The sequence below is a fragment of the Dunckerocampus dactyliophorus genome, chromosome 1, assembly GCF_027744805.1.
Source record: "Dunckerocampus dactyliophorus isolate RoL2022-P2 chromosome 1, RoL_Ddac_1.1, whole genome shotgun sequence".
Lineage (NCBI taxonomy): Eukaryota > Metazoa > Chordata > Actinopteri > Syngnathiformes > Syngnathidae > Dunckerocampus > Dunckerocampus dactyliophorus.
Window position 1 is genome coordinate 16,710,802 of NC_072819.1, and position 12,143 is coordinate 16,722,944.

At 40.4% G+C, this 12,143-nt stretch overlaps 1 protein-coding gene across 1 annotated transcript; it reads right to left on the reverse strand.

Moving 5' to 3' along the window:
• Positions 1-1,111: 1,111 nt before the first annotated feature.
• On the reverse strand, positions 1,112-7,504 carry otud3 (OTU deubiquitinase 3). Its single transcript, XM_054781799.1, has 8 exons — positions 7,384-7,504; positions 6,675-6,903; positions 5,189-5,337; positions 4,837-4,949; positions 4,623-4,745; positions 2,818-2,950; positions 2,547-2,734; positions 1,112-1,761 (listed from the first exon to the last, which is right to left on the reverse strand). The coding sequence occupies exons 2-8, from the start codon at positions 6,875-6,877 to the stop codon at positions 1,603-1,605; spliced, it is 1,068 nt and encodes a 355-aa protein (XP_054637774.1). The 5' UTR covers positions 6,878-6,903; positions 7,384-7,504; the 3' UTR covers positions 1,112-1,602.
• Between the last annotated feature and the right edge of the window lie 4,639 nt (positions 7,505-12,143).

Genomic DNA, 12,143 nt, shown 5'->3' on the forward strand with positions numbered 1-12,143 from the left:
ATCTGTGCGCGCACGCGTCTTGCTTAAATAGACCCCGCTATCGATCACAGAGTCACTGATTCACCATGGCAACGAGAGTGGCATACTTTCCGCTGTCGGAAGCGGAAATCCTCAAGGAGGTATACGAGGAGGTAAAAGGGCAAATAAAGAAGTAAGGCAACGCCGCGACAGTCATAAAACAAAGAGAGAAAGCGTGGCAAAGTATTGCAGAGGCGGTCTGCAATACTTTAAGTAGTGCACAAATATACACTCACTGCTCCGCCGAAACCATCACAATTACAATCCAAATAGTTAGTTAATGTTATGTCTGTTGCTGATTTAACACATCATGAACAGCGGTGTTCAGCAATATTTATGAACTCTTTATTGCTTTATTAGCACATCACCATTACTCACTCGTAGCTTCAACAGGGGATATACTTTCGGTTTCCCCTCGAGCGCTACGGCTTCTGGGTAATGTAGTACTTATCCGCAACCAACGCAATTAACGTCTCCGAAAATGTAGTCCCACTGTGATTATGAATCCGTTGAAATTGTAGGTCCCCGCGACCCGAATGAGGAGAAGCGAAGCGGCATAGAAAATGGATGGATGGATGAAATTGACTGCAGATGTGAGTGAAATTGTGTAAACGTAACTCCATCAGACAAGATAACTCTTTCATCTTGTAGATGTCTATTTGTATTAAAGTGACCTGCTCTAGCAACCAGGAAGTAGACTGCTAACTAAATGCAAATAAAGCACTTCAGGTGTAATTTATTTACTTACAACAATGGAAGAAATAGTACAGTCCATGTTATTCTTATTAAACCACAAAGTGGCTTCCTAATCAACACGTGGACGGATAAACAAATATGATGCTTTGAATTAAAAACAAATCTTTTGTTAGAGCAATTTATTTTGTCTGTCGTTAATGTTTAATGGAACCCTTCCCACCCACACCAGAGGGAACAAAAAATGGCCCAATCCCATCATTTTACATCCGCCTCCTCGAGCCAGGACGTAGACTGAAGGGGATGCTGATTTTTTTTGCCCATGCTGACATCTCAAGCACAGGAAATATGTTGATATTCCAAATAAAATTGTTAAAAAAAAGAACCAACACAAACACGCTAAAAATACAGAATATATAATCTGCTGCACACACAAAGAATACATTTATTGCCACATCGTTTTACACAGGGTGCATGATAGGTTAGTTGTCTGCCTCTCCTCCCTCCCTGTTCTTCTTTCTTTGGTTAGATGGAACAACGATTTGGAAGAAGGATCTGACCATTTGAAAAACAATTTGTGGCAAAATAAAACACATTTGCTTAGCTGTTGTGAAATAACGGTCAAAAAAAAAAAAAAGCTCCATGTCCAGCACAGGAAGAGATGGGGTCATGTGACCTGTTAACTGTGGCCACATTCAAACACAAAAAAATGCTAATCAGAAAAAGAATACTTAGTGTCAAAGTCTGTCACGTGTTTTGCAGGCACTCAAACGTTTGTAGGAAAGTCATCCACTCGGACTTTCTGCGTCAAATTTGACTTCTATGCAAAACTCAGTGGAAAGCGTCAGCCACCAGCAGCGAGAACAGCAGTAGGTATCTTTGTTATTTGGCTTATATACTGAGTGTGTTCAGAGCTGGTACTAAAGTGACAGCTTCAGGAACGTTCTGGTTCTGGTCTCCTCTACTGTGGAGGACCTTGAATCGATGGCGCTCTTCTTGACGTTTCTTCTTCTCTTGCCGCTGCTGTTCTTTCCTCTGCTTGTTGGACACCTGACGATGACAGAAAACAACTTGTGTTTATTGATTTTATTTTATTTTTTAAATATGTAATGTTGATTAAATCCTGCTGGCCATGCTAACTCACAGCAACAAGATATTCAATGTTTACAAAAACATTTAAATGAAGTTGTTTTAAGTACTTAAATTGTCTTTGCTGTTTAAAAACACACATTATCTACAATGTATAAAAAAAGTGTAATGTTAAAAAAAAACGTACTTCAGATGAAGTCTACACTGTGTACAATATTCATTCAAAGAAATGTATTATCGGCTATTTGAAGAGTAAAGTGTCTACACTATACAAATACACGTACGTACACCTGAACCGTTTTGTATTCACTATGTCTATTCATTGCATGCATTGTCTATGACTATGCATTCTTTACTTGTGTACATACTTGTGTATCTTGCTTGCTGCTGTAACAGATGAATTTCCCTGCTGTGGGATTAATAAAGTACTACTACTACTACGTTAAGTTTGAAGAAGACTCAATTGTCAACAATGTTTATTTAAAAAAAGAACAATTCAGTTTCTACGAGGTATTTGATGTTAACGAAAATGCTTATTAATTGGTCTTTTGATGACCAAATTGTCCACAATGTTCACAAAAAAAGCTTACATTTAAATAATGAAGACTAAATTGATGTTTACATTAAGTTCACTGAAGACTGTAAGTTATTGTTGTATTAACATTACACAAAGCACAAAGACACGTATGAAAGGTTCATTCAAATCTTGACAAAAACACAAGTTAATATTGACATGTGACCCCTACCTTAGGTTTATTTATGTTGCTGCTGTCTGCTGCTAGTTTGTGCTGACTGCTTTGTGAAGTTACATCTGTGCAGGCTGAGTAGGATCCAGGGCCGCAGTCACCCTGGCAGGACAGGTTCAGCGTCGAACCTACAAGCCATTCTGAGTTAATGGTGGCTGCACTCAGCTGGAGCAGGTTCTCCTCATCACCTGAAGATGAAGTTACGTACACGAGTGTTTGTGTTCACGTACACCACAAGATGGTTTCTCAGCAGCTAATGAGATGAACTAACCCGGCATCCCTCGGTTCCTGATGGAGCTTAGTATTACGTTGTCGTCTTCTGACCCTGCTGGCGAATGTTTTTCTTGTCGGTCCCTCTGGCCGTCCCCGAATTCCCGTTGCTGGCCCTGTGAGTTCTGCAGATTCTGTAAAGGGCAAAAGACATTAGGATCACATCATTTTTGTCAAACACTTGGTATTCTTAAAAAGAATAATTTCATATTTAATAGTCATATTGATCATACTGTGTTTTGCAGTTGCTGTATTGTGAGGCATTGGATAAATAATGGATTTCACTTTTTAGTCTAAACCACAAGATCGTGCAATTAATTCAGGCTAATCAAGTTTCCCATAACCTGCATTACATTTAGATTATTAATGTTATTGAATTAGACTTAAACAGTCACGTAATAGCATAAATCAGTGGTCACCAACCTTTTTGAGACCAAGATCCCCGGTCTCGGCCGTGAACCTGCACAAGATCTTGGTTGTTGGTTTCAACATTTCAGCTTTTTCTCATTAAGCCTTTTGCTGTATTTTTATTGCTGTTTTTTTTTGTTTTTCTTTCTGCAGTGATGCAATGATACTGTATATAAGCCACTCGCCGCAGATGGCCCCTGACCCGCACGTTGGGCACACCTACTTTTGTGGCTCTTGGTCAGGGTTGGGCTTGTGGCGTCGGCTTCATGAGCAAACCTCAACCTGTATATGTATATATATATATATATATACACACACACACACACACACACACACACACACACACACACACACACACACACACACACACACACACACACACAGTAGTACCTCGCATAACATAAACCTCCTTTTACATAAATTCCACTGAACATAAAGAATTTATGTAAAGTTTTTGCTTCGTATTACAGAAGAAATTCCATATAACATAAAGCGTCAAGTCAGTGCAAGTCTTTTTTTTTTCAATCAACTTTATTAATGCCTCAAATCGGTGCAAGTTCAGACTAAAAGTTGGTGACGCCTTCTGACGCATAACGCTCTCATTGGCAGATTTTCGGGGCACCGCCTCCGCTCTCATTTCATTGGCTGATTATCGGGGCACCGCCTACGCTCTTATCTCATTGGTTGAGTTATACAGCACGTACGTGGGTTTGTGTGATTGACAGGCTTGTCCCTTCAAACTCCTTCCTCTTCGTAGTCCCCCTGAAACTAACTTAAACAATTAAGTTAAGTTACAAATTTAATTTTTTTTTACTACCTGCTATTTTTTTTTTTTTTTATTTACTCCACAAGATGGTAGTAGCTGCATTTCAAGTATCATGACAGGTCAGCTTACAACAGCTTTATCTACCTTGGCATGCTCTTTAAAATGTTGCTCCTCAGCTAGTGGTGAGAAAGTCATGTGTGTTACACATGCTGTACTGTTGTTTACAATGAACCCATCAGCGCTATTAATGCTGGATGATTTAGCTCCTTCCCACTATTACAACATTGGTTCTGTTGCTGCTGTGTTGTGCAATACAATATACTTGTTCAGAAATTACCATGTGGTTAAAGAGGGCTACATTATCTTTTGTACTTTCTCAGGCACACACAAAAGTCGCCTACTTCCAATTATAGTTCCGTCCTCTTTACGGGTTAGGCAAGTAAACATCCTGGCTATAATTACAGTATTTATGATAACTACATTTTCTCAATTATGCATCAATAAAATGTAATGCCAATCACGAATTGAAGTATTTATGAGCTATATTGAAAGTCAGACAGTTCCTGTTGCTAAGTAGGATGAGTTAGCTATGAGTCTATAAATCGTTCTAGCTTTCATTCCAGTGTACACACCTGAATGCGGAGCTGAACAGGGCTCTCGGAGTTGTCGCCAATGCGCCTCACGCTGTCGTAATGATCCCCATAGCGGTAGGCAATGTGCAACTCTCTGCACACATGTTTATCTGTGCCGTTAATCTGCCAACAGACACACAAGTGCTTAATCAAAAGGCCAAAAGATTTCACCAAGCATTCATTATACAATGGTTGTTAAAAAAAAAAGTCTCACCTCCCAAAGTGGTGTGTTAAGCTGATGAATGACCACTTTCACCTGCTGACTGCGGGCAAAAGCCACTATAGCGTCATTGCCTGCAAACGTTCCAGGCTGTGCGAGGTTGGATACTTAAAGGGCAAAGGAAGCAATACTTTATTATCGGTGATTTGGTATATTTAAAAAAGTTCACTGCTTTTTCCTCATTTAGATGATTATACAGTGTTAACAATGGCCTATAAATATAAGATTCTATGCCATTTATTTGTTTTATTTTTATTCCACCGCTTTTTGCTGGCTAACTCCTCCTTCATTTTTCAACCGATTCACACCATTCATGCATCAAATCGTTCAGCTCGTTTTTTCTTACAATGCTGCGCGAAGGGAATGTCGTCCTCAACAAAGGGTTCAAAGTCTTGTCTGTGGGACATCATGTACTGGACGGTTTCCTGACGGAGCTGCAGGTGAGATCTGGAGTGTCCCTCCAATTGGTCTCCAAGAGCTCTGAACAGGCAGTTCCTGGAGATAACACAATACAAACCAGTATGACACATGTCCAATTGCTAAGGTGTTCCACTGTGGAATCATTACAATCAGATTTGTATAGGTGTTTCATTATTCTTCTTGTTGTTTTTTCACATTACCAAACTGTGCTGCCTTTCTATGGACCACTAAAAACAAACTGATTTGAAACTTGGCTTTTGGATGGGTAGAACGTAAATCGCAACAAAAATGTCAAATTTATTACTTCACAATGAAACGCCCAGTCCCAAAATGGTATGGACCCGTCCACTGAATCGTCATATTTTGTGCCATTCTCCATTATCCATAAGGTAGCTTGCTTGCTAACATCGAGCAACAAAAATGGGTGCACACCTGTGGTAAATTAAAAACACCCACTGTCAATCAAAACTACACTAAAAGCCAGAGCCAGCTGGCCCATTAAGCAATATAGGCAAATGCTAAGGGGGCCACAGCCGCCAGGGGGCGGCACAGAAGTGGTAAAAAAAATAACCTTCCATATAATTATATTAAAAGTAGTTATTACTCTTAAAATGGAAAAGCTCACATTGATTCAAATGTAAAGCAATACCCAATCAATATTACAAGAAATTATAATACCAAATAAGTATTTTTTGTACATAGTTTTGCATATATTTGTACGTAGGTATTTTATATAGATTTTGTATATATTATTGAGTGTTTGTATATAGTTATTGCATAATGTAAATGTAGCTTATGTATTCAGGTTATTGTGTGCAAACTGTGGTTATTTAAATTGTTTGATGTTGATTGCTGTATTTATAATTTATTACTATTATTATTTATTGACTTATTTACAGAATTTTTATTTTTAGGTAAGGGTATTTATATTTCAAATATTTTTTGTATTTGTAATTTGTTAAGCATGTAAATTGGGTGACACTGTCTTATAAATTAAAGGCGATGGTAAAAACACTATTTAATTTCTTTTGTAAGCATATGGAGGGGTTGCCGGCTCTGCTCAGACCATAAAGCATGAAATATGCTTTGAATACAGTATTTGGGGTGTAAAGACCATTAAATGCAGTCTTAATATGGTATATTAGGGGTGTAGAGGCAATTAGATAAGGTAAGTGATGGATCAGTGGGGTACTGTATTGCCAAAGTAACCTGCATTTAAACTCTGGTCAGCTATACCCAATGCTGACCTACTGACCAGTTTAGCTGCATTTCGTGCGCTTGTGGGTTGTTTCAGGAGTTCAGTAAATGCAAACACACTGATACTCAATGTGGATCACTTGAAAACACGCAGTCAAAAATGCTGTACTGTAGGCACCTTCTTGTTAAATTATGATGCCTTTTCTGTGACGTACCCATCACCGGGGACTTCCCTCAGCTTCAGTCCCAGCGCCTGCAGCTGATTAGAGAAGTTGATGAACTCGGCTCCTTCGTCGCCATCCTGAGGACGGTTCTTGCGGTCCTTGGCGATGGCCCTTCGTGCCGCCCGTTCGTCCCTCTTTCGCTCCAGTTCATTCTTCTTGTTGCCTCGCGTTGGCTTGGCGTGTTTCTTCGACATGTTCTGCTGCAGCCTTTTCTGCAGTCCTGCAAAGCCGGTCACAGTGACGGAAATTTAAGGTTGGGGAGCAATTAATGGAAACTTACTGATGGCTGACACTGATCCATCCATCAATAAGAAACAACAGAACAAAAGTTTAAATGATATACTGTGCAAAACTGTGTGAATAACTTCAAATAAATAGAAACGTTAAAGACTGCCTTCATTGGTTTAATTTCAATATTCATATAAACATAGTTGACGACTGAACGATTGGACATTCTTTTTGAGCAAGCTCAACAACTATTTAATTAGCTCAAACATTTATTTACGTGAAAGCAAAACGTAAAAACAGCAACAATATGTTAACTGTGGGTAATGCCACGTTCAATTAAATCAAGTTTAACAGCTATGCTAGCTAATAGCATCAGATGTCTTAATGATTACGTAACAAATCACAGCAAAGCGAACTCATTTCGGAAGGATAACAACTGCAGAGTCAGACTCTAAATTAATAGGTTACTTACTTTTCACGAAATTTACTCGTAAATACGTCTCCTTAAGTGTTTCTGTCGACGAAGAAGGGAGCAATTATATTGCTTACGTTCGCACAGGAATGTTTACAACATAGCATCCGCATACGTCACGCCAATAGGAAAGTATGGCTACTCGGATGGACCAAAATGAATTAGCGGCAAGAATAGTGGACAGTGTTCGGTTCTGTCATTTATAGTGGGAGATGGGTTCCCAAAAGAAGTGTCTGAGAGAGCTATGAAAAGGGGGGGAGCTTATGTGACCCTTGACCTTGGGCATGTGGGGGTGTGGGGTAAGGAAAGCGAAAGTGAGAAGGGCTAGATGTCATTACACAATTGGTTCTGCGCATGAGCGAGCACTACGTCACTTCCTGTTGTAAGTTTTTAGGACAGCGCTTTTGCGATGTCCCGTGCGGTGGTAGTTATTATTTTTTATATGTATGAACATAAATGGTCAGTAACCATACTTCATATATGTAATATATTGGAGGGTTATTTTATAAATGTCTCCTATTGCAAGACTTTCTTAGCATGCAGATGTTTCTATCGTTTTTATTCACCAAGACTGAGCCACGTAAAAACTTATGCAATGCACATAGCAGACACGTCATATCCGGTTACAAATAACATAGATAAATAACATACATAAACACATAAAATGCAGTGATATTTATACGTAAACAACCATAAGCAGAGTGCAATGTCGGATTAATCTAGAGGATTCAGCTAGAGTTTTTTTTTTTAAACGGAAAAATACCATCAATCCAAACATATCTTGCTAGCAAATGCTTTTGTTTGTATTTTTTCAGTGGAAAAAAAATTACAATTATTTGTTGAACCAAGAAAAGAGGGCTTATAATTTATCCACTTGCACCGTATGATATAAGAAAAAAAGATCGATTACGGTATGCTGTGATTTCTCAAATCTTAATAACGTTTTTGGAAGTTGGGGGCGTGACGTACATTGCTGCTGTAAAATAGATCGATGGATGGCGTACATTACACATGCCTAACACGTGACTGCCGAAAAATAGGCCGCATTCTGCACATGCCTAGATCCGATTGTATTTCTGGTACGGGCTGTGTAATGACACTAGACATGCTAATCCGTTTGTGCTCAAGTACTCTGATTTGTTGCCATGTTATAAATAAAAGCTTGCCTGAAGCAAGAAGAAAGTTTCCTTCCTTCCTGAAGAGCTATGCTCTATTTTCCCTCTGACACGTATGACATGTTGACACGTAACATTGTGACTTTACTCTCGTAAATTTACGATTTTATTCTCGTAATGTTACCTAATATTAACTTGGCCATGGCCAGTCCCAAGCCTGGATGACAAAGGTGAAGAGTTGGACATGGGGCTAGCAATGTCACAGTCATTGTGCCATGTTGTGGTGCACCTGTCTCTTTTTCGTTTGTCTTCCTCCCAGATCCCATGGCCCTGGCTGGAGGCGGAGCTATCGAACGCACCTGAGCTTGATTACACGCGCTTCCTACTTAAGCTGACTGCGGACATCTGGGAGACGCCGGATTATTGCCAGAAACTCCTGGACACACCTGCGTTGCAACTCTAGTCCTTGTTTATTCGATGTTCTTTAGCGTTCAGCAGCACCCGCCTTCAGCTGGCACTTAGTTTCAGTTGTTTCCTGGTATACCTGTTTGTTGGGACCAGCGCTTTATGTTCACTTGCTCTACTTGGAATAAATTCAGTAAAGACTCTTACCTGTCTCCTGCCTCTGCGTTCGGGGTTCCAGACCCTCACCGCAGCCCAAGCGTGACAAGCAACCCCGTAAAAAAACCTACATGCTATAGAAACACCAACAGATGAAGAGACATATGACGCCGTGTGGTGAAAGCCATGAGTCTACGGAAGCTACAAGGCCGACCACCACATCTATCGACTACGACCATCAATGTCGAAATAAGGAATGTGAGGACCATGTATGAGACGAGAATAAAAGCACAAGTAGCTGCAAAAATGAAGAGCTACAACGTCACACTGCTTGGAATAAGGGAGACCTGTTGGACACAATCAGGCCAAAGAATACTGCTCACCTGAGAGATGTTGCTTAATTCCAGCCAAAAAGAAGACAACGCTCCACACACAGAAGGCACTCATGTTCTTAGGACCCGCACAGTGAGATCTGATAGGATGGGAAGCACGTGGATCAAGAATAATTGCAGCATCCTTCAGAATGAAGAAGAAGAGGATCAAGATGAATTTTATCCAGTGCTACGCCCCAACCAACGACAGGTATGAAGAAGTCAAGGACTGATTTTACGACAGACTGCGACAAGTCATCGCCAAGTACCCAGAGAAGGACGTCAACATCCTCATGGGCGATCTCAACGCCAACATTGGACAAAAGAACACTGGATATGAGGAAGTGATGAGAAGACGTGGACTGGGAGTGGTATACGAGAATGGAGAAATAGAGATTTGCAGACTTCTGTGCAATGAACAACCTGGTCATCTGTGGCAGCATTTTCCCCCACAGAAGAGTACATAAGGCCACCTGGGTATCACCGGATTTTGTGACTGAGAACCAGATCGACCACATCTGCATGGCCAAGAAAGGAGGTCCCTACAAGATGTAAAGGTGAGAAGAGAAGCAGACGTCGCATCTGACCACTCACCTGCTGGTAGCCGGGCTGAAACTGAAGCTGAAGAAGAACTGGATGGGAGTAATAACAAAGAGGCTGAAGTACAATGTCAGCATGCTGAAAGATACCTAGACCAGAGAAGAATTCAGACTGTCTCTCACCAACAAGTACCAAGTGCTCATCAACAGAAGGAGTGACTATCATCAGACACTCTACGTAAGATCCAGGAGAGAAGGAAAGCCATCAAGCTACTGAGGAACATCAAGGCAGCAGGACCAGACATCCCTGCAGAAGCACTCAAGGCAGACCTGGAGACCACCGTAGAGATGCTGTACCCTCTTTTCGAGAAGATACGAGAAGAAAAACAAGAATCAGCAGACTGGAAAGAATACTACCTCATCAAGCTACCCAAGAAAAGAGACCTCAGCAACTGTGCCATCTACAGAGGAATAACACTTCTGTCAGTGCCAGGGAAGGTCTACTTGAGAGAATGAAAGGTGCTGTCGACCCTCTCCTCCAAGACCAGCAGGCCGGCTTCCGCCAGAACAGATGGTGCATTGACCAAATTGCTACCTTGCGCATCATCGTCTTGCAGTCTTTAGAGTGGACTCTTCGCTGTACATCAACTTCGTTGACTGCGAGAAGACTTTCGACAACATGGATCGCAAAACCCTCTGGAAGATGCTTCGCCACTACGGAGTGCCAAGAAGTGATGGGCCTAACTAACTATTCTCGTGATATTACGATTTTTTTTCTCTTAAGTTTAAGACTTTATTCTGATAAATTTACAATATTAGATATATATTATATATATCTATATATATATAAATAGATTATTTATTTTTCAATGTGGCCCTAATACGCCGTCGCACTAGGCTGTATATGGCCTTTTAAAAATTTCAAAGGCTCGGAACTTCAAATAATAATAAAAGGCAATTCCATCTATCTTGTGAGTCATTCACAGAGCAGACTGTGACTCAAAAAGGAGAGTCAAATTATGATTTACAGAAAAAATCTGAAAAGCCAACCCGTCTGCTGTTCTCAGCTCTTTTCAAATCTACTCATCACCTTCTCCTCCTGATGACTCCACTCAGTTGGAGAATGCAATGTGTGGGGGAGGCGTGGGCCGAGAAGCAATAAACAGGATGTTTACTAAGGAAAAGTTGCAGTGAGACAAGAGCATGAAAATTGTATCAGTAGAAGCTGAGAGGTACAATGTGGCACATGTACGAAAAACATGTACAGTTGCACAAGCTGATGAGTAGTTTAGAGGGGCGCTTGCGTGTAAACAGCTGTCATGGCCTTAAGGCCACTGATGCATACATGTGCTGCAATCAGCGTCGGTCACCTGAGTGGAATAGAAGAGCAGTCAGCCGAGTGTGGACAAGGCATCATTTCTATTTGTCTGTGTACATGTTTGTTTGAGTGAGCCTAAAAATAACAGCCTGAAAGCCTGAGATGGTTATGTGTACATTGATTGAATTTGTGTCTATATACAGCATTTTACAATGATATCCTATTTTTGGGTCAGCGCCAAATTCTGCACTATATACATCTACATTGTGCCTGACTTCTGTCATAGAACTTGATGCATTATTTCCAAAGAAATGAAGGAAAATGTTCTATCTCACCATGTTAACAAAAGTAATGAAAATTCCTGCGCATTTATCTGGATCTGCACCCAAATGTAATGCCTTTTTTTCTTGGCCCATGCGTCCGCAGCCCTTGATAATGGCATAAGATGGTACTTGGCAGGGTAACGTACATTTTGGTCCAGATGACATATGAGATAGATAAAGTGAGTATAGGGTTAGCAGGAAAAGTGCTAAATGTAAAGAAAATAGATGAATAGTAGGGTGGATGTCTGATTCGTTGGATATTTTTACAATTAAAAAAATTGAATTTGACTTTGTCACAACCAGCGTCAAGGGGTAACGCAATAAAAAACAAAACAGCACTCTCGAAGCAATCTTTTAAGTAACAGCTTAAATTTTTTTCTTTAAAAACGTAAAACCAATATGAGGCATCGTGAAATGCACTTTTTTCTTGGCACATGCAACCCCAAAACCTTCACAATGGAAGGAAACCCTGGTACTATGCTGAATGAAGTACATTTTGGTCACAAATTATCAATAGAGAAAGGACTGATGGT